Source organism: Ambystoma mexicanum, chromosome 8, assembly GCF_040938575.1.
Source record: "Ambystoma mexicanum isolate Mex_15411 chromosome 8, UKY_AmexF1_1, whole genome shotgun sequence".
NCBI lineage: Eukaryota > Metazoa > Chordata > Amphibia > Caudata > Ambystomatidae > Ambystoma > Ambystoma mexicanum.
Window position 1 is genome coordinate 480,508,886 of NC_090929.1, and position 26,335 is coordinate 480,535,220.

The 26,335-nt window shown below is 42.7% G+C and overlaps 1 protein-coding gene across 1 annotated transcript in view; it reads right to left on the reverse strand.

Annotated features, from left to right (window-relative positions):
- Positions 1–26,335, reverse strand: part of LOC138472117 (C-signal-like) — a 323,878-nt gene that overhangs the window by 140,502 nt on the left and 157,041 nt on the right. Inside the window, exon 2 of the mRNA XM_069610116.1 lies at positions 1,184–1,235. Within this exon, the coding sequence (XP_069466217.1) occupies positions 1,184–1,235 (52 nt within the window). The remainder of the gene's footprint in view (positions 1–1,183; positions 1,236–26,335) is intronic.

The window sequence follows — 26,335 nt, forward strand, 5'->3', positions numbered from 1 at the left end:
AATGTCTAACAGCTGAACCTCTCCTTTTTGTGGGAATAATACAAAATATATGTATAACTAGCTGGAGTAGAAGACTTCTCAGCACTACATACAACTACCAATCTGAAGGTCAAGAAAGAAGAACGGATAAATGAGTACATGAATCATCTTACCATAAGTGAACTCTCTGTGGTGCAGGCTATCTTGCTTCAGACTTTCTGGTATGCGCCTGTCTGGCTGACTCCCTGCCGTCTGACCCATTGGAAACTGGGATGAGTCCCTCTCCTGCCTGGAAACTGCTATGAGCCCCCCTCTTGCTGCCATCTCCATAGATTCTGTTACATGTCCTATTTCCCTCATGCCCTATTATGTGTCAGTGTCTGCTCCCACTAAGGGACGCACTACCACCAAGGTGAGTCCATTTAATTTCTTGGACTCGGGTGTGATCTTTGCCATCCATCTTTTTATTTAATTATTTTTTTCAAGAAGAGAAACATACTGTATGCTCTGTGGCACACGGGATATCCACATAACCAGCATTAAAGTATCATTTGCTCTGTGTTTGTTCATGACATAACACCCAAGCTCAGGCAGCTGTCAGAGTGCCGGGATCCATTCAGTTCCAACTACTGCAAGTAAGCTGTGATAAGATGACGGCATAATCATGGTCACGGTTGGTTGAACATGCACCCTTCCCTCATCCCAGTGAATCACCAACTCGCTCATTCGCACAGAAGGAAAGAAGTGTTGGGTGGATTGGAGGTGGAGTGTCCAACAATAGGGGTGCCCTCCCATCACCCACTTAGAGAAGAAGTATGGTGTCCAACAAATGCTGACCTATGACAATTTCTGACCTGATCCTACCAGATGTCAGTAAACCTAAATATTTTCTCTGGGCACATCACTCTGAATGCAAAGGAGGCAAATATGAGAAGACTTAGTCAACCAATTAGATTCCACCATTTAAACATCCCAATAAAGCAAAGGTTGCTGACCACATCAGTATTGCATTTTTATCCTTCGATGTAAAGGTGCAAGGAAGGTCAATCTTTATACTCAAGGGGCAAAACTGAGAAAACAAATGCTTTTGCAGTATTACAACCATTTCCCACCGAGATCAAAGAAGACAAAAGTCCTGAGAGGTAGAGTCCAAACATAGGCAACAGAAACGTGTGCACAAGGCCATGCATCACAGAGAACTCACCAAGCTGCAGTATTCGGATATTGCTATATTTCTTGCTGAGCAACTGAAGCTCCTAAAATAAAAAACAAAAGATTTTAATGTTAACAAGCGTTTTTTTTTTTTAAAAATCACGCTGTTAAAAAAAAATAAAAAAATAAATAAATAAAAATTAATTAGGTTTCTTGGATTAGTCATTAACACAGTTGTGGAGGTTGTAATTTTGCATCCACATCTGTAGATTTCACACCCACCCAGTTCTGTGAAATCATTAAACAATGACCAACATTTGAGACTTGAACATACACTGAATAATGTAACAGAACAAGAGTAAGCTTACTGCTGAGCTCTGCATTCAACCTGCGGGTCAGACGCTTTATTGATTTGTGTTTTATTGGATATCTCTAAAGCGCCTGTCCAACAAATGGTGTTTCAAGGTGCCACAAGACAAAAAAAAGGCAGGGTGGGGCAAGGGAGAAAGATTACAACAGTCCTACTAGGCCATGTGACATTCATATCGTGCAAGTGCAGTAACAAGAAGTGCAAGGGAGGAGGGGGGTGCCTGTCTGCACAAATGTGAAGTGCTAGGGTGGGAAGGGAAGTGCTGGGTAAAGAGGAGAGGGTGCAAGTGAAAGGGATGGCTCGAGGGGGGGCGGGCCACAGGGACTAGGCAAGTGGTAATGGAAGGCCCGCAGGTCGAGTGCCAGGGAACTGCATGGTTCAGGGGAGCAGGGGCGTGGGTCCACATGCTAAGTGCAAGGAGGGGGGTGGACTGGGCAGGGGAGTGCCTGGTGCCCTGTAGAACTCATAGGGAACCAGGCAGCCAGTCAATGCGGCCGACAGGGTTGTTAGCAGTGGAGGAGGAGAGGGAAGGTAGAAGAGAAAAGGAGGGTCTTGATGAGCTTCCAGAACTCCAGATGATCCTGCTCAAGCCGGAGAAGGGCAGGGAGACCATTCCAGAGAGAGACGCGTCTGATCTACAGCGAATTGGAGCTAGAAGCCAGAAGGGCTCTAGCATGGAGGTGTTTAGGGAGAGAGAGTTGGATGTAGTGGGGTACTTGTGGATGATGCAGAGGGTCTTTAATTTGATCCTAGCAGCAACCGGGAGCCATTGGAAAGATTTTAGGGCTGGAGAGATGTGGTCCCTGGGCTTGAGGCCAAGGGCTCTGAGCAGTGGTCATGCAGAATATCACCCTTCCCAAGGTCAAAAGGTGGGTACATAGTAACTCCAGCTATGTAGACTAGGCCCTACAGCAGCAAATGCTAACTATTACAAAGAACGTTTTATATAGATTTAAGGCTACTCAGTGACACAAGCAACACACCGACTGAACAGTGCACAATAATCCTTAACCACACATGGCATAAGACACTACATGTGGCATAATACATACTCACACACCCAGTAAAACACATGTTTGTTAGACCCAATCCAGGAACAAAGATCTTTCCCAATCAAAAAGAGGAAATAAATTGAAAAGTGTAGTAAAAATAAAAAACGAATGTTACAATTATCACTGCCAACACATCTCACATACGAATCCTGTTATCAAATGCTGCTAATCACACATTAGAGAAGGTGACTTACGTTTGCACTGTCTTTCATGTTGTTAGCATTACATGATGAACTTCATATAAATTGTCCCAGGTGTATGATAAGAGGGATCTGCACAATGACATTTGTTATTGGCAACGGGGATCTTAACTATTTTGTTAAACTTTTTTTTTTTTTTTTTAAAAAGGAATAAATACACACCCATTTTTAGAGAATTGCAGAGACTACAATAACAACTCTGCAGTGAGGTTTAAAGATGAAGTTGGGGCTCGCCATAGAAAGAACATTTTGAGATGCAAACAACTTTTGGCACCAATGGTCAAAAATGAAGAAAAATAAATTACTGTCACGATAATGGTGCAAAGCGCTCTATAAATAAATCAATCAATAATAATACAGTAGTTAAATTTACATGACTTCAGGACTACATACACCTGAATGACTAATTGGGAAAATGAAGAAATATTTTCCTGCATGGCGTTTGACTTAGACCATGTCAACAAATGTGGCAAAAACCTGGTCTCGCCACATCCAAAACACAAATGTGGCAAACTTCTATAAATAAAACAATGTGCAAAAAATAAAATGTAATGCATTGTGTTTCCCGTGATCCCCCCCAACCCCAAAAAAAACATGAGATGCGTCCTCAAAATTGTCTACTTTGCGTTGAGACCTTAGCATACATGTGCCTTAGCCGAACTGATGCTTGATATAAACAAAAACAAAAAAAAAACAAAAAAAACAAAATCAGCCAAACCCGAGAACATCTATAAATCAGACCTGTAAAATCGAGTGTAAGGAAATGTGTGTTTGAAAATTACATGCACACACTTCTATTCTGTGCATATTGGGATGACTTTATATTGCAAATATGTTTAATGTGCAAAAGCCTATTTAGTGTGCATGTTTAGTGTGTTGTGTACATTTGTGTTAGGTGGGATGATGCATATGTTCATTCAGAGCTTATTGTTTTTGCATCTCAATATTCTGAGCAGTGTTTGTGCATATTTCTCTTATCGACATTCTGTGTGTATTCCATGTGTGCAGCAACCAGCTGAACATATTGTTTGTGTGGGGAGTTTGTGATGGTGTGTGTGCGCAGGTGCAGCTATATGGAGTCCATTGTCCAGGTTTAGATTCTGAGCATTGTCCTTAATCGTATTCCGAGCACATTGTTTGCAACAGCTGTGTGTTTGAGTGCACACATCCAATCTCAAAACACATGTGTTTTTTCCACTCCTTAACCTACTGCACGGTTCCAAATTATAGATACATTTTGGGGATTTATAAAATGCTCACATTTTGAAGTTCTGAATTAAGTGAACTGTATGAAGGAGGCCTGGCAGCAGAGTATACCAAGCAAAGTGTATAAAGTGAATTATACAAGAAAAGCCCTGGCAAGAGAGTACACCAGGCCAAGCCAAGTCTTTGAATTAAGTCATAGTGAATGTGGAGAAGAACCTGCTGGGGGAGTATACCAGGAACTCATGGAGCTGGAAATTGCATCCAAGTTGAGTTATATTTAAATTGTTTGTTGACCAAAGAACCACAAGGAAGACTCATGCCCTTAGGAGTTTGGAAGTTTCTTGAACAGAAGTGGCGAGGAGAGACCGAAGGAAGAACATTCCCCCAAACGTAAATTGCAACGCTTAGAGGAGGGAGATAGCTTATGGGCTATAAAGAACCTTTGTTGTTTTGTTAAATGGTTGTGTTGGTGAAGAGACCTGGGGAAGGGAGCCATTCCCTGGAACTGTAAGAATTATCCATTAGGAACTTTTATGTTGGAAGTACACCTTTCTTTGAACATTTGTGCACCTTTCAAGGCCAAGGACATTACCCCGTAACACTTTAGTTACTTTGGAATGTGAGCGCCATAATAGGCTACCGTGCACAGGATGCTTTATTATGGACATCTTGTCTTGAAAATACCTCATAGAGTAGGGACATTGAGACATTTTCTAACCCCTCCACCCCTTTTGTGTAAATAAAAATGTATAACCAAAACATCCAGTGTCCACGTCTCATTCATGGCTCCTCATAAATAACTGCTCGGAATAATGGTCTTGAGCCTGCCATTTAGTCTGGCTGGCCGAGCCTTCTTGTCTTATTAAACAGAAGATAGAATTTTGGAAACGCCATACCCAGTAGCAGCGCATCCAGTAGAATAGGAATAATGTATATGTTCACAGGGGAAGGCTTTCTGTTCTTACTGGAGCCATATGTACATAAGCATGTACTGTTTCTGAACCCTTTAGATGTAGCAAATAGTTGTCTCCCTCTGGGCTTAGAGGGTGTGTGGGAGAACAATCTGTTCTGATGTCCCACCTGAATCCAACAAGACCGGGGCATTACTTTGCAAAAGGTCAGCAAAGAGCAAATATTTCCCTAGAAGGTCATCTGTTCGCATGTACATTCAAACCGATTAATCCAGTGTTTGTGGTAGAATTGGGGTTCTTCATGCACAGATGTAGGCTTTTCAGGCGAGTGGCGCTTCCATTGATTCCATCACCAATTTGAGGGACTCTCCAGAGTCTTGAAGAAAATAGCCTAGCAATGAACTTGCATAGAGGTCAATGGGCCATATTTAGTGGATTTACACTCAGCATCCGTACTGGCCTTGCAGGATGATTTTCGGGCCTTGGTGCTATGAGTGCTCAGTATAGAACAGTCCTGCTAGTGCTGAGCCTTCTCTGGATTTGTCAGTGGGATAGGCTCCTCTGCTGAAACTGCTCCGAAATTGCTAGTTGGCATTCTTTGGACAATAAGGGTATTCGCTGTTGACATGCCTGGTTGGTTTAGAGAAGGATTTCTGCATGGATCATCATCATTATCGTCTTTGATCTCTCCTTGATATCCTCTAGAATTGGAACATTTACTTGGAATCCAGCAAGTGGAGGATTTATGTGCTCGTCTGGTCTGGTCAGGATCCAAGAGATCTTGATCTTTGGTTTCCTTTTTCCTCCCCACTTGGGTCAGAAGGTCCCTGGTTTACTCTGCTTTAGTGTGTTCCAGTTGAAGTATAGTTTCCACCCCCCAACCCATATACCGAAATCGGGAACCTGGTGTCTCTGGAGTTTTGCACCTCTGAGCTCCTTCAGGTGCTCTAGCTGTTGTCCACGGCGAAGGCCAACCTAGGCAAATAAACCTACTGCTCAAAGTGGTAGAGATCTTAAATCTTACACCAAAGGATCATGCTAGAGGAAGTGAAAATACCCTGCAACATCTCTCTGGAAGTTAAACCTGAAAAATATATCCCAAATAGTGCTTTCTGTTCAAGTGAATCATGGACTCCATATATATTATACCCATTTGCCCATGGTGCTCTATGGATTTGTGCCTGGGCAGGTTTATTTAACAAGTGAAAAATGTAAGTTTGGTATTCAAGGTTTCTTTATAAGTAATCAACATATAGACAGTGCTAATGTAACATCCACGTTTAACGATCAAATTCAAAAGTTCAAAGAAAGTATTGGTGCACAGTGCAGAGTATATCTCCGCCAGGGGTAAACATTTCAAGTTGCAAGCTACTAGCCAGACATAAAAAGTCACTCGCCAGTTCAATTTTCACATACACATAGCACACCATTTCTTACTCGCTAATAGAAAAGTATCACTAGTGTGGCGAACCAGAAGAAGGACTCACACTACAGTATATCATAAATCTAGAGCGATTGTTTCAATAAAAAATAAAAAACACCTATTTGGACCTATCACTATGATGGAAGTTCCCTACTCGTGGCGGCGCAAGGGTGTGGTGTTCAGCGGCCCCAACGGACCCTCAGCAGCTTCCTACTTGTTGGCAATGCCCCCCCCTGTGCTTATATTCCACTCCACGGCCCCAAAGCGGTAAAGCCTGCGGCGGGGCAAGGGCGCAGTGTTTGGCGCCACAGTTGTTCGCCGCCCGAGGTGGGAGGCTTGTCCGGATTGGTATGTCAAAGCAGAGAAAGTAAGTGCTGGGAGTGACTGTTTTCTGTGACTGTTTTTTCAAAGGGGAGAACAAGACTTTGTTGGCTTTGGCCTGGACAGATGGATCCTGGCCGTGGTCTCATGCTGCCCGCCATGTCTCTACTAAAATCCCTTAAATCTTTCAAGTGTCATGGCGCACCAAGAGACACCTGTACTATTCGGCCACTCAACTCGCCTCTACTCAGTCCCGAACCAGCTCCCCAAGACATCAGGGGCAAATCTGTGCGAAAGCTCCTTGTTGTAGAGACTGAAACAACAGAGAGCGACCATGGAAGCAAAGGCACTCACCGCGGGCCCCTTCTACACTGACCCTGTTTATGTTTAATGTTTATGTTTAATGATTTATAATGTGCACCGAGGTACCCGAAGGCTGATGGGCGCAACAAAACAGGACACCATAGATACATAAATTATACAAAGTAACAAAAAAAAAAACAAGCAACACCATCTATAAGACAACCTGCAGGGAGATATAAACCAAACATCCCAAAGGATGGTAAGCATCACGTACTTGATAAAAGAACAAAATGATGTTACATAGATGGGAGATTCCAAAACATAGCTATGCATCAGATGATTAAATTACACCTAGACAACCCTTTGGGGAGATATTTACAGAGCCTAAGGAACATGGGTAAAGTACTCAATCCACAGCCCACTAGAACACAGTCGTTGTTGTAGTGCGAACACCATTCTTTAAGGTCAACCCCCCAGACAATCTTTAGGTCTGATAATCGGACCACCCCAGGCCCTGTCCTTTGTCTTAACCACGCTAGGACCTTGAATCGTAAAGCTGCTCTGGATTCCGGCCCTTCCGGCTTACGAATGTTGGTGATGACAAACCCCAGAACATCTATAAATCAGACCTGTAAAATCGAGTGTAAGGAAATGTGTGTTTGAAAATTACATACACACACTTCTATTCTGTGCATATTGGGATGACTTTATATTGCAAATATGTTTAATGTGCAAAAGCTTATTTCGTGTGCATGTTTAGTGTGTTGTGTACATTTGTGTTAGGTGGGATGATGCATATGTTCATTCAGAGCTTATTGTTTTTGCATCTCAATATTCTGAGCAGTGTTTGTGCATATTTCTCTTATCTACATTTTGTGTGTATTCCATGTGTGCAGCAACCAGCTGAACATATTCTTTTGTGTGGGGAGTTTGTGATGGTGTGTGTGCGCAGGTGCAGCTATATGGAGTCCATTGTCCAGGTTTAGATTCTGAGCATTGTCCTTAATCGTATTCAGAGCACATTGTTTGCAACAGCTGTGTGTTTGAGTGCACACATCCAATCTCAAAACACATGTGTTTTTTTCCACTCCTTAACCTACTGCACGGTTCCAAATTATAGATACATTTTGGGGATTTATAAAATGCTCACATTTTGAAGTTCTGAATTAAGTGAACTGTATGAAGGAGGCCTGGCAGCAGAGTATACCAAGCAAAGTGTATAAAGTGAATTATACAAGAAAAGCCCTGGCAAGAGAGTACACCAGGCCAAGCCAAGTCTTTGAATTAAGTCATAGTGAATGTGGAGAAGAACCTGCTGGGGGAGTATACCAGGAACTCATGGAGCTGGAAATTGCATCCAAGTTGAGTTATATTTAAATTGTTTGTTGACCAAATAACCACAAGGAAGACTCATGCCCTTAGGAGTTTGGAAGTTTCTTGAACAGAAGTGGCGAGGAGAGACCGAAGGAAGAACATTCCCCCAAACGTAAATTGCAACGCTAAGAGGAGGGAGATAGCTTATGGGCTATAAAGAACCTTTGTTGTTTTGTTAAATGGTTGTGTTGGTGAAGAGACCTGGGGAAGGGAGCCATTCCCTGGAACTGTAAGAATTATCCATTAGGAACTTTTATGTTGGAAGTACACCTTTCTTTGAACATTTGTGCACCTTTCAAGGCCAAGGACATTACCCCGTAACACTTTAGTTACTTTGGAATGTGAGCGCCATAATAGGCTACCGTGCACAGGATGCTTTATTATGGACATCTTGTCATAGGACAGCCCTTTAGTTTTGTTTGAGGTAGGGAAAATACCTCATAGAGTAGGGACATTGAGACATTTTCTAACCCCTCCACCCCTTTTGTGTAAATAAAAATGTATAACCAAAACATCCAGTGTCCACGTGTCATTCATGGCTCCTCATAAATAACTGCTCGGAATAATGGTCTTGAGCCTGCCATTTAGTCTGGCTGGCCGAGCCTTCTTGTCTTATTAAACAGAAGATAGAATTTTGGAAACGCCATACCCAGTAGCAGCGCATCCAGTAGAATAGGAATAATGTATATGTTCACAGGGGAAGGCTTTCTGTTCTTACTGGAGCCATATGTACATAAGCATGTACTGTTTCTGAACCCTTTAGATGCAGCAAATAGTTGTCTCCCTCTGGGCTTAGAGGGTGTGTGGGAGAACAATCTGTTCTGATGTCCCACCTGAATCCAACAAGACCGCGGCATTACTTTGCAAAAGGTCAGCAAAGAGCAAATATTTCCCTAGAAGGTCATCTGTTCGCATGTACATTCAAACCGATTAATCCAGTGTTTGTGGTAGAATTGGGGTTCTTCATGCACAGATGTAGGCTTTTCAGGCGAGTGGCGCTTCCATTGATTCCATCACCAATTTGAGGGACTCTCCAGAGTCTTGAAGAAAATAGCCTAGCAATGAACTTGCATAGAGGTCAATGGGCCATATTTAGTGGATTTACACTCAGCATCCGTACTGGCCTTGCAGGATGATTTTCGGGCCTTGGTGCTATGAGTGCTCAGTATAGAACAGTCCTGCTAGTGCTGAGCCTTCTCTGGATTTGTCAGTGGGATAGGCTCCTCTGCTGAAACTGCTCCGAAATTGCTAGTTGGCATTCTTTGGACAATAAGGGTATTCGCTGTTGACATGCCTGGTTGGTTTAGAGAAGGATTTCTGCATGGATCATCATCATTATCGTCTTTGATCTCTCCTTGATATCCTCTAGAATTGGAACATTTACTTGGAATCCAGCAAGTGGAGGATTTATGTGCTCGTCTGGTCTGGTCAGGATCCAAGAGATCTTGATCTTTGGTTTCCTTTTTCCTTCAATCTCCTCCCCACTTGGGTCAGAAGGTCCCTGGTTTACTCTGCTTTAGTGTGTTCCAGTTGAAGTATAGTTTCCACCCCCCAACCCATATACCGAAATCGGGAACCTGGTGTCTCTGGAGTTTTGCACCTCTGAGCTCCTTCAGGTGCTCTAGCTGTTGTCCATGGCGAAAGCCAACCTAGGCAAATAAACCTACTGCTCAAAGTGGTAGAGATCTTAAATCTTACACCAAAGGATCATTCTAGAGGAAGTGAAAATACCCTGCAACATCTCTCTGGAAGTTAAACATGAAAAATATATCCCAAATAGTGCTTTCTGTTCAAGTGAATCATAGACTCCATATATATTACACCCATTTGCCCATGGTGCTCTATGGATTTGTGCCTCGGCAGGTTTATTTAACAAGTGAAAAATGTAAGTTTGGTATTCAAGTTTTCTTTATAGGTAATCAACATATAGACAGTACTAATGTAACATCCACGTTTAACGATCAAATTCAAAAGTTCAAAGAAAGTATTGGTGCACAGTGCAGAGTATATCTCCGCCAGGGGTAAACATTTCAAGTTGCAAGCTACTAGCCAGACATAAAAAGTCACTCGCCAGTTCAATTTTCACATACACATAGCACACCATTTCTTACTCGCTAATAGAAAAGTATCACTAGTGTGGCGAACCAGAAGAAGGACTCACACTACAGTATATCATAAATCTAGAGCGATTGTTTCAATAAAAAATAAAAAACACCTATTTGGACCTATCACTATGATGGAAGTTCCCTACTCGTGGCGGCGCAAGGGTGCGGTGTTCAGCGGCCCCAACGGACCCTCAGCAGCTTCCTGCTTGTTGGCAATGCCCCCCCCCCTGTGATTATATTCCACTCCACGGCCCCAAAGCGGTAAAGCCTGCGGCGGGGCAAGGGCGCAGTGTTTGGCGCCACAGTTGTTCGCCGCCCGAGGTGGGAGGCTTGTCCGGATTGGGATGTCAAAGCAGAGAAAGTAAGTGCTGGGAGTGACTGTTTTCTGTGACTGTTTTTTCAAAGGGGAGAACAAGACTTTGTTGGCTTTGGCCTGGACAGATGGATCCTGACCGTGGTCTCATGCTGCCCGCCATGTCTCTACTAAAATCCCTTAAATCTTTCAAGTGTCATGGCGCACCAAGGGACACCTGTACTATTCGGCCACTCAACTCGCCTCTACTCAGTCCCGAACCAGCTCCCCAAGACATCAGGGGCAAATCTGTGCGAAAGCTCCTTGTTGTAGAGACTGAAACAACAGAGAGCGACCATGGAAGCAAAGGCACTCACCGCCGGCCCCTTCTACACTGACCCTATTTATGTTTAATGTTTATGTTTAATGATTTATAATGCGCACCGAGGTACCCGAAGGCTGATGGGCGCAACAAAACAGGACACCATAGATACATAAATTATACAAAGTAACAAAAAAAAAACAAGCAACACCATCTATAACACAACCTGCAGGGAGATATAAACCAAACATCCCAAAGGATGGTAAGCATCACGTACTTGATAAAAGAACAAAATGATGTTACATAGATGGGAGATTCCAAAACATAGCTATGCATCAGATGATTAAATTACACCTAGACAACCCTTTGGGGAGATATTTACAGAGCCTAAGGAACATGGGTAAAGTACTCAATCCACAGCCCACTAGAACACAGTCGTTGTTGTAGTGCGAACACCATTCTTTAAGGTCAACCCCCCAGACAATCTTTAGGTCTGATAATCGGACCACCCCAGGCCCTGTCCTTTGTCTTAACCACGCTAGGACCTTGAATCGTAAAGCTGCTCTGGATTCCGGCCCTTCCGGCTTACGAATGTTGGTGATGACAAAGTTTCTTTGATCAATAACAAAGTCATGTGTACATGTGTCCGTTATTTTAGGCATTTGGCAATTTCTGAGAGTCAGGTTCTGTGAGGATCCCGACTTGCAGAAGGCATTCACCATTGGAGGTTGTTTAGGCATTTTCTGATCCATGTTCTGAGCGAAGGTCAGGGAAGAGGAAGGTAATTCCGGTACAGAACAGATCATGTCTCTATTGGAAGTTTCAATCCCTTTATTGGCTGTTATAGTGGGACTAATAGGCACCACAATCTCCCTACTGGCCGGGTCAGTTTGTGATTCTTGCTCCCGCAACTCATTTTGGAAATTAGATTGGCAAGCCTTGTCCCATTTAGAAGAATGAATCCCATCGATAGGACTAGGGGATTCAATAGTTTGAGCAGTAATGTTATCTCTTGGGGAGCGTAGTTCCACCACCCAATCATTTAAAGAGTCCACTAGTAGTCCAAGGTCAAAGGGGGTGGAGCTTAGAAGTAGCTCTTTGGCTATACTAGCCATAAGACCTGGTCATTGATCAAGAACTCATTGTTCTGTCTGACGAGGGTTCAGCGTAGCTCCCTCTTGCAGAGCAGCATTAAAAGGCATAGGGGAAACCCTAATAGTGTCTGTATGATCCTCGGACCCTTCCAAGGCTAGGGAAACATCAGGAGTAAGGACCAACTCCATGGTATTGGTATTATCATTTCTTGGAGTATCCCCAAATATATGGGTACTGCAGAAGAAGTCAAAGGAGAGTTATCGTGAGAATGATCAAATTCTTGCAAAGGACATGTGAGCGGATAGGCATCATACTCAGCTCTGTGCAGTTCCAGCTCAGAGATATCACCCCGCAGTCTCCGTCTCCTACGGGAGCTGCAAGTCAAAACTTCTAGAACGTGGTCTCTGGTGGGTGAAACAGCAGAGGTCACTAGTCCTGCTGATCCCACCTTCAACTGACTTACAGATGACTTGTCAAGCGGCCCAGGCATATCAGATATATACTCCTGGTCCCTTGATCGTAATCCATAGGCCCCTCCCTCTCTACTTGCAGCCATGGTTGTGGCCATAATCAAGATCCTTGAGTGGGAAACACTGATGATGACTGAAAATTACTGATGGTCACTGAAAACACGAATGGAGGTAGTGAAAGCAGTGACTGGGCTGTCACTTCATTGACCACAGAGAAAAAGGAGGGATTCACAGCTGGAAAGAGGCGCTTACCGCATTGAACGGTACTCCACCGTGAGCGCTGTGCCACCTGGGAATTCGTCACCCCCCAGCATTAGGAGGCAGTTGAAACCCAGGGGGCAACGAGGCTCCGGCGTCCGCATCCCCTCTCAGCCGGGTAAGCAGAAAGATCCTGCAGAACCGCTATGCCGCTATGCTGCGATCCGCTCCAGCCGCAGAGCTGCGGGCCACGGGTGAACTGTAGCCGATACGCCAGCGAGGCAGAGCGGGTTAGAGGAAAGGACCTATGCCACTGATGAGCGTCAGGCCACACGGCAACAGAATCAACGTTACCACCGCCTCCGACACTCGCATGCGTTAAAGCCTCAGATATACAGTATCTGGGGGGTGACTTTATCAAGTTATCCCGCATCCCTAGTGCTGCAAGTAGAAATCCAGCAACCCCTAAGGGACAGCAAAGACGATTGTGAAGGGCCCATGAATGGGTCTTTGCCGGGGCATGCAGATTGGCAGTCAAGGTAGTCTGTATGACATTTACAGGGGATGGGGGTACAGTAAATAAGGAGGCAAAATGCACCAAAGGAGCCAGTAAAGGTGGCTGGCCAACTGTGCGAAGTTTCTCGAACACAGCTCAAGGCTTGGGTGGTTCGCTGGCCTGTCCACCTCCTACTGTAACTGAGTTTTGTACGACTTTTAATCACCGCATTTTGGTGCCCTCATCTGGCCAATCCGACCCTTGGACACAGGGGGAATCTGTTCGGCCAGCAGTACCTGTTGGTAGCTGTCTATCATCTAGCCCCTCTCTTGGAGTTTACCCAAGCCATGGATTTTACCCCGGTACATGCCTCCAACCCTGGCTCCAGCATGGATGTGGCTCCATCCATTTTCTCCCCTGACTCTTCGCCAATAGGGTATGGTCAGGCCATAGACGCTTCCAGGCTTAAACCTCCCTCTTGCTTTCAAAGCGCATGGAGTGAGCCTTTGTCACCGTCAAGCTCTTCAGCCAGTTCCTATCTCCGCCTTTCTCCCCCCAGGGCCCCTAAGCTACAACGATGTGGAGCCCGCATCGACGTAGGAACAGCTACTGATCCCCCAGTAGGGGCTTCCCACTTACCTAGGGGGTGCAACTGCAAATACAACCAAGTGCTGGTTAAGTTAGCAACAATGAGAAATATGCTCTCAACCCTTATAGAATCTCGGGGGAGGGGGAGCCTTCCAACTTCTCAACGGTGTGTAAGGAGCCCCCTGACGCACCTCTGGCACACCCTTTGGGACAGGCACCCCAGAGTTAAGTGATTACAGACCTAAAAGTGTTTGTCCTAGCCTGGTGCCTGGGAATTCTCAATCAGCAATTGTCACAAAAATCCTGTGCAAATAGCGCCAAGTTCAAAGAGCCTAATAGGGTGCCCAATTCCAAGGCCAAGGGAAGAGACTGTCTCAAGTTGAGTGGCCTTAAACTGCCACAACTCAGGGGAGAAGAGTGCTTACGGCCCTTGGTGCACTGGGGGTTCCTCTCTGCAACTGGCCCAAGGTCGGTCAAATTATGCTATGGTGTATTTTTATCGGGTACCAAAACTGGCCAGGGATATGCAAGAATCAAGGGATGCCCTTTTAAATAAAAGCATACACTGGCTACGGTCCGTAAGAAGATGTGTCTCTGAACATGGAAATCTATGGTGGGTTGTCGCAGCGTGCCAAGCGTGGGAAACCAGTCATGTGACATTGTGGAATTGGCCTTTTGGGACTGGAGAGTGACAAAATAGGTCCTGGGGAAATTCAAGGGGGCAGGATGGACACCCAGAAGTGGGATCTCAATCAGTCCCCATCTTCACTTTGGTTTTGGGCAGCCCTCGAGGTCATCTATGAGGACATCTCCCCTGTCTGGGGCAAACCCTTCCTCTGGGATGAGACCAGTTAAGCACCATGGTGGATAGGTCCCCAAAATAGGTGAACTCTATGGAATAGGGGCCTTCTGTATTATTCTCCCCCCCCCCTAGTAACTCTTGATTTCCAATATTATGTTTGGTGTATGGTTTTTAACTGCCTCTGTGTGATGTTTTTTGTATTTGTGTTCGATGGATTTTTTATATCCGAATAAACGTATTGACTGACTGACTTCCCTACCTTATAAAACAAAACTAAGGGTGCTCCCTCGAAGTTCAAAATAAAATAGTGCCACGTCTAAATCCTAATAAACGAACTGGCCCTATCACTTTAGAAAACTAGCTAAAAAAGAAAAGGGGTTTTGAAACAGCCTCGGTGTGACCCTCTGCCTGGCCCAACTTGTAGATGACTTAGTCTCAAAGTTCTCTTAGAACATAAGAGCACAGTTCCCAGTCTTTGTGGTAGCTTCTGGTAATCACAATTATAAATCCTCTGTATGGTGTTCGCTTCCCCCTGAAAAGAATTCTTCTTAGATTACTTTGCAGATTGTTACAAGGGTTTCAAATCCCTCCAGGATCACTTTCAACACAGTCTTCTGTGTCTCACCTAAGTGGCACGGGTATTCCAAGTCCTGTGGCCCTTTTATAGGTCTATTGATTCTCAATAGATTTCATAAACGTAGGGCATCTGCTCAATGAGCTATTGCAGGCTCCTGCCACCTAATTGGCTTAGTTGCAGAATTCATATTCCTTTAAATCCGTTTCACATAAGAGGCATGCTCGTCCGTTTTGATCAGTTCCTCATACGTTTGTTGGCTTTGCCAGACTTGGTATAAAGCACACATCCTTTTCACTCTGTTTTACATAGGGTGTGTGCCTGTTCCTTCTTTCAGGCTCTCGTACTTTGTCTGCTTCTGCCTTGATATACAGTGTTTGTATCTCTTTCACACCTTTCCACATGGGGCGTGTGCCCCTACTTTTCATTCAGGATCTTGAACACTTTGTTGGCTTTCCCAGCTGTGGCTTGCTCCTTGTGCGTTCCTTCGGTTTCCGTACCTTGTCAGTTTTGGAAACTTTTGAAAACCAAAGTGCGTAACCCTCACTGGCTTTCTCAGATGTAGAGCATTCGCTTGCCAGTGGGTGCTTGCCTCGGTGGCAAAGGCACTTGCAGTGTGGAGCTTGGAGACCCAGGCTCCATTCCTTCGATTGGTCTTGCCGGAAGTTGCCGGACTACAGTATCAGCAATGCACTCTACAGTGGTCACACCAGCACTGAAGAGGGTTGTCTTCCCATCTCCATCTGTCTCCTGACTGGAGCTTCTTGCTCGGTCAGAGCACCCACCTCCCAGCGTTCAGCTAGTGGGGTCTCACTTCTCCTATGCCACTGCTGGTTCTCCAGCTTGGTTTAGCTCTGCCCCTTCAGGATGCCATCTCTACGGCGGCTCCCCTCTGCACAGCGGTTGCTCTCCTGCCTCCGTAGGAGTCGCTCTCCCATTTGCAGTCTGCTCTGCTTTCATACATATGCATACCATTAGTACCAACAGAATTCTGTCTGTCGTCTTCGTTTACAGCATTCAGGCGATCTTCAGCATTACCTGAAGGCAAAAGAGTGCAGAAAAGTTATTTGTTGGGTTTGTTCATAACAGGAGATGCCATAGTTTTTCCAGCAACCATGTACGCAAAAAGGGTGTTAAGGACTGGGAGTTCCTTATCAGAATGGTGGAGCACTCTCAAGGAGATCCTACGAACCCACACCCCTATGGAGGGACTTCCTTAGTGGGCTCACACCCCTAACCTTAAAGGGGTGGGATCCCTACTGGGGAGAAGGGACAAATTGTCAAGATTAGTCACACTAGCCAACGGCTAAGGACGAGTGCAAATTTTGAGCCCTGTCTAAGCATAATCCTCATACTGAATTGAACTAACGACATACACCATAGTGAATGAACCACAGTGCAGCCAATAGGGTTTAACTGATCCCTTCAGATTTGTAGGTGCACATATTGTGTACATTGTGAATACATTTTTTCTATACAGATTCTTCATACCTCTAAATACATTTAGATTCAATACTTAAATTATCATCAACTCAGTATATAATTACAACTGTTCTTTAGACACAGTAATATGTACAGTTCAGTATAACAAACGGTATTCTTTTACAAAAACAATTAATTAAACGTAAAATCTATGAATTGTATTTACTGAGATCATTTTCCTAACATGAAAAGCACATCTTAAGTGCAGAATTATATGGTCCACTCGTGTAGATTATGCAAACTCAACATGTTGAGGCAAATTATGATTTCAGGAGAGAAATCACGTGTCTTCCTGAAAGTAATAAAAGAAAAATATTCTTACAGTGACAATTTTCTTAACCATGGAGTAAAGGAAACAACCCTCGAATTTGTATTGCTGCACACATGAATATATCATATCTATCAATCTAACCAGTTATTCAAATTGTTAACAGCAAACCCCTAGGCATACTTTTATTATTTAAATCAAGTAAATATTCTAGTCTTTACCTTAAAACTAGAAACGCTGATTATGCAAGTAGAAAATCGGATTATTGGAGCTTAGAATTTATCCAGACATATTATACTCCAAGGACGTCCTTTTGCAGGAGTTTGTACGCTAGTCCAAAATTCTAAGGAAGAAAAAACGTTCTCAAATCTCTTCATCTATAAATGAAAGCAATCATTAAGTGGCATTTTCCTGTATGGCGGGGTGATAGGTTTCATTATAAAATTTCAAATTGACATATTATATATAGATCTTCATCTAGGTATAACAGATGTCTAGAGCCATGAAATAATGTTGGCATGGTTACTGGTTCCCATTTTGTTTAAATACATGTTTGATGCACCAATTTGGTGCATACCAGGAGTTACATATTGCTTTTAACCTGGAAATGGTATGAAAGCTAGTTTTCTGTTTACTGTCCTTCAACATTTTTAACAAGTATAATGATATGGAACTAATGCATACAGCAGTTATTGAGGTAATTTACACACAGTTAACACACTGGTGGTTGAAATGTCTTTTAAAAAACAGTGTCCAAATCCACAGGTGTAGTCATTACTTTATTGTTTAAATACAAGTCTTTTGTGCAAGTGCCACGCAGATTAACGTTATCTATTATTCCCAATGCGGAAATATATAAAAGGTTTTCTGGTTTATTATCCCCACAATTTTAAAGTAAGTTGAAATAGAACTATAGATGTATTCCTCAGGTAGTTGAATCAACTTAAAAAAACAACTATTAGTAGTTATCAGATCTTTTAGGGAACTGAAGTTGCAATGGTCACATTTTCTTCGTCATTGTTTATATAATTTTCATTTCATTTAACTATGCCACATACGATCAACACATGTTCACCTCCAGTCACAAACTGCTTTATCACTGTATAATGATGAAGCAGACAGCATCTGGGTTGAAGGAACTTAAATAGCCTTTATTCAGGATCAACAACAAAAAAAAAAAAAAAGAAAATGATGGCTCAAGATTCTCAATTAAGTTTCTTTCTTCCTGTGTGATATGGTTGAACAATGAAAAGGTGACGCCTAGTCGTTGTATGCCCAGAGCATCTCAGGTGCAGTTCTCCCTCTCTCCCCTCCGGTGTTCTGAAAGAGATTCGGAAAAACACACTCCGTCCATCATCAGTTTCACCCTTATGTAGGGTTAGGGCTGTATGGACCAATCAGGGCTGCTCTGGGCTCTTTTTCTATAAATATTCCCCCAAGCCCCGCCCCCTTTCTCTTTGCCCGCGGTTCGCTATCCAGCCTCTCCCCTCAACACTGGAAACTTGCGGGGTTCCTCTGCCTCCATGCAAGCTGACACAAGTAAACTTTCCGGAGCGTTGTTTTTCAAACAGGCAGATGAGTAAAATGTGGAAAATGGGGAGCGGGACACGTTCCTTATCGTGGCGGCTTCTGTTACTTAATTTTGTTTGGTTGCGAGGGAACCCGCGTGGTTCATGGCTGAATGGGAGACGGGTGTGTGTAAGACTGTATTCCCTTGCCTGACGTTCCTTCTGGTCGGGACTCGCGGTTACACGCAATGGTTCCCCGTCAGCCATGTCCATTTCAGAAAATGACTGGTTGTGAATGAAGGGAGCGGGAACTTCTGGGTCATTACAATTCGTCTCCTCGGCTCCATGTGACTCTGGGTTCAGCCCTGGAAGGCGGCGTTGCTCTTCCCCCTCTCTGTGGTTCCCCGGCGGTCTTCCTTCCTCCTGGGGTTGATTACACGACCTTTGTTTCCCCTGCCTTTCCACCCCTTCATCCCGTTCACACACTGGAATAAGTAGATTAATATATCCTTGGTGTAATGATATATCCCCTCATACTCAATATTGAATTAAAAATGAACATACAATGTTCCCATTAGTGTCAATCTTTCACTACCGCTAATACTCGTAACATTTGCATCAAGAAAATGTAATCAGAGAGCTTCCTATTTAGCTAAATTCAGTACTGAAATACTTAAATTTGTGCTTCTATATGGAAAAGAGACAATTTGTCAATCCAGATAATGCATTTACAAGCAAGTAGTTGCATATCATTTGTGAAATACAATGTTTGACTTCTGCAAAGTGTACTGCTACTGGTGACAAATGTTTCCCGTATGTACATTTATTTTGTGTTTCGTCCATTGTACCTTCACATTTTGAGCAGTTAATCCCACATGAAATATACAGCATTGGCATACAATGCCATAGATTACATTAATAGAATCACAGGTCACTTTTGATTGTAAATTTCACAAGAGTGTCGGCGACTCTCTGAGTATGAGCATGGTTCAAATAAATTGTTCTATGCAATTTCTTCCACTCAAGAGGGTCTATAGCCACGTTTTAGCTCACTGAACCCTCCAGAGAGGCTAAATATCCATTTGCATATCATTCTGGTCCCACCCACAAGGGAAGTCCAGCACCAAAACGCAGGGCAAAACTCCTCTGAATAAGAGTACCTTCAGCAACCCCAAACACGCGTTTCGCTTGGTGGGCCTCCACAGTGAGGTGAAGCTGAGCCACTCATTCTCTGTGAAAGGCACAGTGAGGTACAACGTGGTTCTGGAACAGAGTGGGAACCTACCCAATGAAAAGGTTACTTGGCTGTGTTCGTTCATGGTAGAGGGTTCCCCATACCTTTATTGAGACACTTTGGATTGTAGTTTGAGCTCCTTTCCACTATAGGAATGGCATATTGTATCATCCAAGAGGAGATTGTTTCAATGTTGGCACCCATTACATGGCAATGTTTCCTTTTTAGGCATTTCGGTAGCTATCAAAACTGCTTTAACTGTTATGTAGCTAATGCAGTATTTTTTCCTTGTAGGAAAATATAGGTAGCATAGGTGAAACTAAGCTGTTATGGTACAATATCTACCAATTCTTTTGATGGTGCTTTTAATTGTTCACTGGATGTTGAGTAAGTGATCTGTCAGAAAAGTAAAGAAGTTAAAAGCTACCCCTCCCTCAGATCTTCAGTTCTAGTCTCAACTGTATTGCTGGTACGGATATATCATTACAAATGCACTACGCCTTAGTGTTCTTTTTTGTGCCTACAAGGCACCTTTATTTCTGCTTGTTAGGTAAACTCCATAGTTGGTCATCATATTCATTTCATACATTTTTGCAACAAATGATAAAAACAATGTTTTTTCAATTTGTTTCTGGTTGAGATAAGGAAATGTGACACCACATTGTCTCCTGTTATACACAAGTTTTTTTTTTGGTTGTTAACGGTCACCCAGAAACAAATTGAAAAAACATTGTAAATTACATGGTTCGATTTACTACTGTAATGAAAAGGACTGAACTACCAATCCCACATAAGAGGAACACCGGAGAATAAGTCAAGTCTATTTTGTATTAGAGAATTGTTAATTGTTTTCTATCGTTTGTTACAAAAATATATGAAATGAATATGTTGACCAACTATGGAGATAAAGGTGCTTTGTAGGCACAAAAAACACTAAGGCGTAGTGCTTTGTAATGATGCATCTGTACCAGAAATGGAGTCGAGACTGTCGAGACTAGAACTGGAGATCTGAGGAAGGGGTAGCTTTTCACTTTTCCTTTTCTGATAGATGTACTCCCTTTTTTTAAAAAGGGAAAGCCCCTCGTAAACAAAAAATTGAGGGGCTAACCCTTTTTTTTTAAAGTTGAGTAAGTGATTACATATACTATATATTATTCATTTTTTTTTACCAAATAACAGGAACCTCAGTACGGCCCCTGTATACTGAAATAGGTTATATATATTTTTAATATAGACAGATACTTCCTTTGGACAAATTTAAAAGAGACACTTTATTGGTGAGAGAGCAACAATATATTTGGACTCTGAACAGGAAATGAAAGTGAATGGAGGTCATGCTTTGAACAATAGGATTATATTCACGGTGAAAACTTTTTTTCTTGGTGTACAGTTATGTATGTTAAATGAGAATTTTTAAAATTACAGTATACACCAAACCAACTGATAAACAACTTCCGCAGAGCTACACATTTTCATCCTTACATACAGTTGTAAGTTTCACACATAGCCAATTACTATTTTATAAAAACAAACTCAAGAATATGTTCTACAGAAAATCCTTTTTCTTGGACAAATTTAGAGATTGGTCTTCTATGTTACAGTATTTGGTATTTGTATAGCACCTACTGCCATTGGACTAGCTTTGAAACGCTGTGGGGGATGGAAGGCCCTTCAACGACCGTAGTCTGTGCAAACATGGAAATAACAGAGCATTGCATAGCATGCAAATGGTAATTAGACTTAAAGAGTGTGCCATTACTAGAAGAGATTACTAGTTTAAAACATTATAGAAATCACGCAGAGGATTGTGTTCAGGTGCAGAGATGACTGCTATGTCAGTTACTGACAGCAGGACCAAATTCTTCATAGGACTCCGTCGATTCTATGGGTTGCAGTGTAAGAGGGGGAATGGGTATTTTAAATAGTCAATTAATCCCTATGGCAACTGTCCACGGCTGAGGGCTCTGCTATACTTTATATGTTATTCAGTATGCATGTGTACTGCATGTAGTCAATGTAAAACTACCTGCAGCCCTGCACTACCACCACTGGCTTCTTGCATACAGGGCCCATTTCACTAGCTCACACTGCACCTGCTCTCTCTCTCTCTCCAATACACTATCTGATGTGCAGCAAAACCAGCATCTGTGAGTTGGCAGATGAGGGTGAAGGGCTAGGCAGTATAAACTCCAGTCAATTACCATAAGCAACAGCTAAGGGTTATGGGAGGCAATAACCTTTGGTTCAGAGAAAGGGCATAAGGGGGGGAAATCGCAGTCTACCATTTGGTCTTCTTTAGCATGCTGGTTGGAGGCTGAGAGGTGCCTCAAAGGTCACTACCATGCTCAAGTGCTGTGCTCAGTGGCATGCTGGGAATGTTGCTCATGCAGTTCATTTTATGTAGAATACGAACTGAAGGATCGAGGTTTTAAGCTTGACTCTGAATTCAAGATGGTCATCCAGCATGAGCAAATCAGATGGAAGTGACTTTCACAACTTGGACGGTGAAGGAATGACGTCCACATCTTTGGTATTTGTATTGCAAAATTACCACAAGGCCAGCTGATGCAATTCTAAAGTGCTTACTTGGAATATAATGCAAAAAACAAAGGTTGATAAATGATCAACTTTTGCTGTTGAGTATTTTGAGACCCAACAACAAGGCTTTACATTTAATGGGTTTATTCGCTGACAGCAGATGCAGTTTCTGAAGGGACAATGAGATGTGATCCAGCGGCTCAGATGGAGCAGTAATGTGGCAGCCCCATTTTGAACATATTGCAGCATCAATGCATTATTTTTCCGGAGATCGAGTTGCATCACAGTAATCCAAACAACTAGCTACAAAGGTATACATGAGCTGGACCCTAGAAGGGAAAGCAAAGGAGTCCAAAAATGTTTTTAGAATGCTTTAAAATATAGAAAACTACTAGTCATCTTGCTAATTTGAGTGGCCATTAACAAAGCCGAATCAAACCACATGCCTGAATTGCATACAGTCTGATGGCTCTGGGCAGGGTCCTTGTGACTCAGGCCAGAAAATCATCATCCCACATCTGTTTCGACGCAGAATTATTAAAGTTAACCAACTGTGTACTCAGACTATTCTAACAAATCAGCATCTCCATTTTTCAAGCGTTACCCTGAAGGCGATTCACAGTTATCTGTTCTCTCCCCAGCTATATGCAGAGTTTAGAATGATCCACAGAATTATGCTGAAGGTTTCCAAGATGAAGGGTGATTTGAGTGTCGTCTGGTAACAAATGGAAGGTCCTTTTTGAAACTGCAAATAAGGTCAAAGATTTCATATATAGATGGAGCAATGGACTTACAGCAGAGCCTTGAGGTACTCCGCAGGTGATGGTTTTCTTCTGCGATTAGAATGGGGTTAGCGCTACGATTTGGGCTTTATTATTCAGAAAAGATTAAATTCAATGCAAAATAGGATGTGCCACATATCTAAGGTAGGAATGGGAAGAAAAGAAATTACCAGCAGCAATACACTTTACAGATTTTATATATATATATATATGGTTTATAGTTAAGGTGAGTCAGAGTCCCGTAGGAACCCCTCAAAATTCTATTAATAAGTTGATTAGAGTAACAGATTTCACTGAAATTTCGAAAGTGATTAAGGACCTGTGGCCCACCCACATTGCAAAGTTTGTTAAAAAAAATAAAGTTATTAAGCTGATATTTTTTTTCTCCAAATGTGCGACCTACTTCCCATTAATTTCCCCATAGACAAACAAGGTACATTTTCGCCATAGTGCACAGCCCAAACCACTGGATGGATTTTAACCAGGTCCAAAAAAACTTGGGCACGAAGCGTTGAATCGTGATCCATGTGTGGTTTGGGGTTATTCGGTGCAGTAGTTCTTTATTTAATTTGATGGACAAGGGGGTGCCCCCTTCTCAAAAATAGATAGCTATATCTCAGGGACTAGAGTGCTTTTAGAAATAAAACAGCCGCCATATTATTTTTCTCTCGATGCGAGAGATTACCGCAGATATAGCCTACGATATGGGAAAATGAGACACAGGAAAAAACCTATTTGCAGATTTAAAAAAGAACATGCAAATGCTATCAGGCTAGAGGGCATCCAGTGAAATCTGGGAGTTGAAGGATGTCTAGGGACTGAGTTTGAAACACAAAGCTTTTTGTAACCTTTCTATAGCCTCAAATAGCTGACATCTCAAAGCAAACTGTGTCACAGAAACAGCATGTGTTCAGGGGGAAAGGGAGAGGGCAGCAGGCCATATGAGGAGTGGGGGAGATAGCACACATGAGGGGGGAACTTGGTGAGGGCCTGGGGGCAGGAAAGCATTTATTTTCTGATATCCGCTGCTATACTCGAGGCTATATAGGACTATGGATAGCCGAGGATATGTTCAGTACCGCCGTTATAGATTATCACAGCTATAGTGATGTTGGGGGTGAAAAATCACTGGCCATGTGACACGGTCTCCCCATCCATGCAGTAACCAGGAAAGACCCTGCTTAGCTTCAAAGTGAGGAAAGGGCCAGCATCCTCAGGCCTCCAACACTTCAGGCTGTAACTGCAACCAGAATATTTGTTCCCATCCAAACCTACCGTTTTGACCATGTTGCATGCCCCAATAAGCAAATTGCAGTACACATTTCTCCTTGCTCACGGCCAGACCCATTGCCCAGACACCAATGTTATTTCACTGTGTTGTGTACTTACATTATACACTTAAAAAAACATGCTTTGCAGTTCTTACTGACCCTCCTCGTGCATATTTGCTGAAATCCCATCCAGCACTTGAACCTGCACATTTTTACCCCTTTCAAACCTATCCCAATTTTGAAAAACTTTACCACATTGCTGGTCCCTCATAGTCATAGCCAGTAGCCAGATTGTCTAAGGCCATGACCCAGACAATCTGCCCACTGCCCATAATCACAGGCTATAACTCAGTCACCAAAGGTGTATCACTATTTTTTCTAACTACATTGACCCTTTTCAAAAAATAAAACAAACATTTGCAAAACCATGCTTTCAGGTCCTTGACACCAAATGTATATCACTAGTTTGCTTGCCACTGCTCCTTACACATGTTTGCTGCAAATCCGCCCAGGTTTTATTTTTTCAAAAGTGTCAAAATGTAGGTACTAACAATAGTCATATTACAGCCCCCACCTGACAAAATCCATTCAGACTTTGCACATACATTCAAGGTTGGGTCTATAATCTATCTGAAAACATTTGTCCACATTCGTCAAACGGCAACAAAGTTATAAGCCATCTAAAAGTGTTGAGACCCGCCTCTAATTTTGCCCCCTCTTGACAAAATCCTACCAAACTTTACAGAAACATTCATATCTAGATCTAAAATCTTTTTGAAAACATATGTGCAGATTTGTCAAATGTCACCACATTTATAACCCTTTACAATATTTTGGGACCCCCTCTTATTTTGCTCCCTCTGGACAAAACAGCACCACACATTGCAAAACCATTCAGAATCAGGTCTACAATGACATTCCAAAATTTCATGCAGTTCCGAGTGGCGCCAAAGTTATAAACCATCCAAAAACTGCTTTTCACCAACCCTGTAATGCAGAAATAGGCATAGATGTCCCTGAACATCTCAGATGCACACAAACATCACAGGACTGCCCCGGACTGCTCACAGACATCAGTGAAGAAAAAGGGCTGTTTTTTGCCTTTTTAAGGCCATATCCCATCCCATACTCCTCGCCTCACCACAAATCGTTTAATTTCATTTGTCAGGTGCAAAGTTGTATTTTTTTATTCACAAATGTCATTGATGACATCACTGATGACATCACATGTGAAATAAATTTTGATGCAGCCCCTGCAAGGAGTTGTGTTTATATTGTTGGTAACAAGATGTCCGGGGTGATCGGGAGACCTATCATGAACTACTTAATCTATTAAAGAATGTACTCATCTAATATCATTGTATTGGAGTGTTGTCGTTAATACAGAAACCTAATCGTATACAAACATAGGCAATGACTGCAGCATGCACCATAGAAGTACACTATTTATAATCTTGTCATTTTGGATAGTACAATAATGAATGCTACCGTATCAGAGTTTTGAGTAATGTTAAACATGTAATAACTAGCTAACATTTCAAGACTTAAAGCACTTGTGCTGGTACAAACAATACATATGAAGAACCACAATGCATACAAATCAGAGGCACATACAGGGAAACTAAAGTAAGGAAGAAAGAAACTGCATCATCAGAAAATGTTAATGACATTGAACTTCATCTTCATGTATACAAATGAATTTTGTGTTTGAGGCCTGCTCATTTCCCCATGTATTTGCACCATGAGCCGAGACCAAACCCCATGGAAAGTTCTTAAAGAACATATGACAAGGTTAACGTCTAGATATATAGCACCTTTTTCAATTGCATTATTCTGACTGCCAGTGAACAAAACTACCTGGCCTATATATGTCAATAAACAAAACAAGTGGCCCAGATATGTGATGTCTTCAATGACATTTGTGATGTCCTGGGTGTTAGTCTTAGCAGTGCATGGTGGTGGCGAGAGTTATAGTTGTTTAGCTTACCATAACTGGTGAATTTATGGGGTTTTTCGATT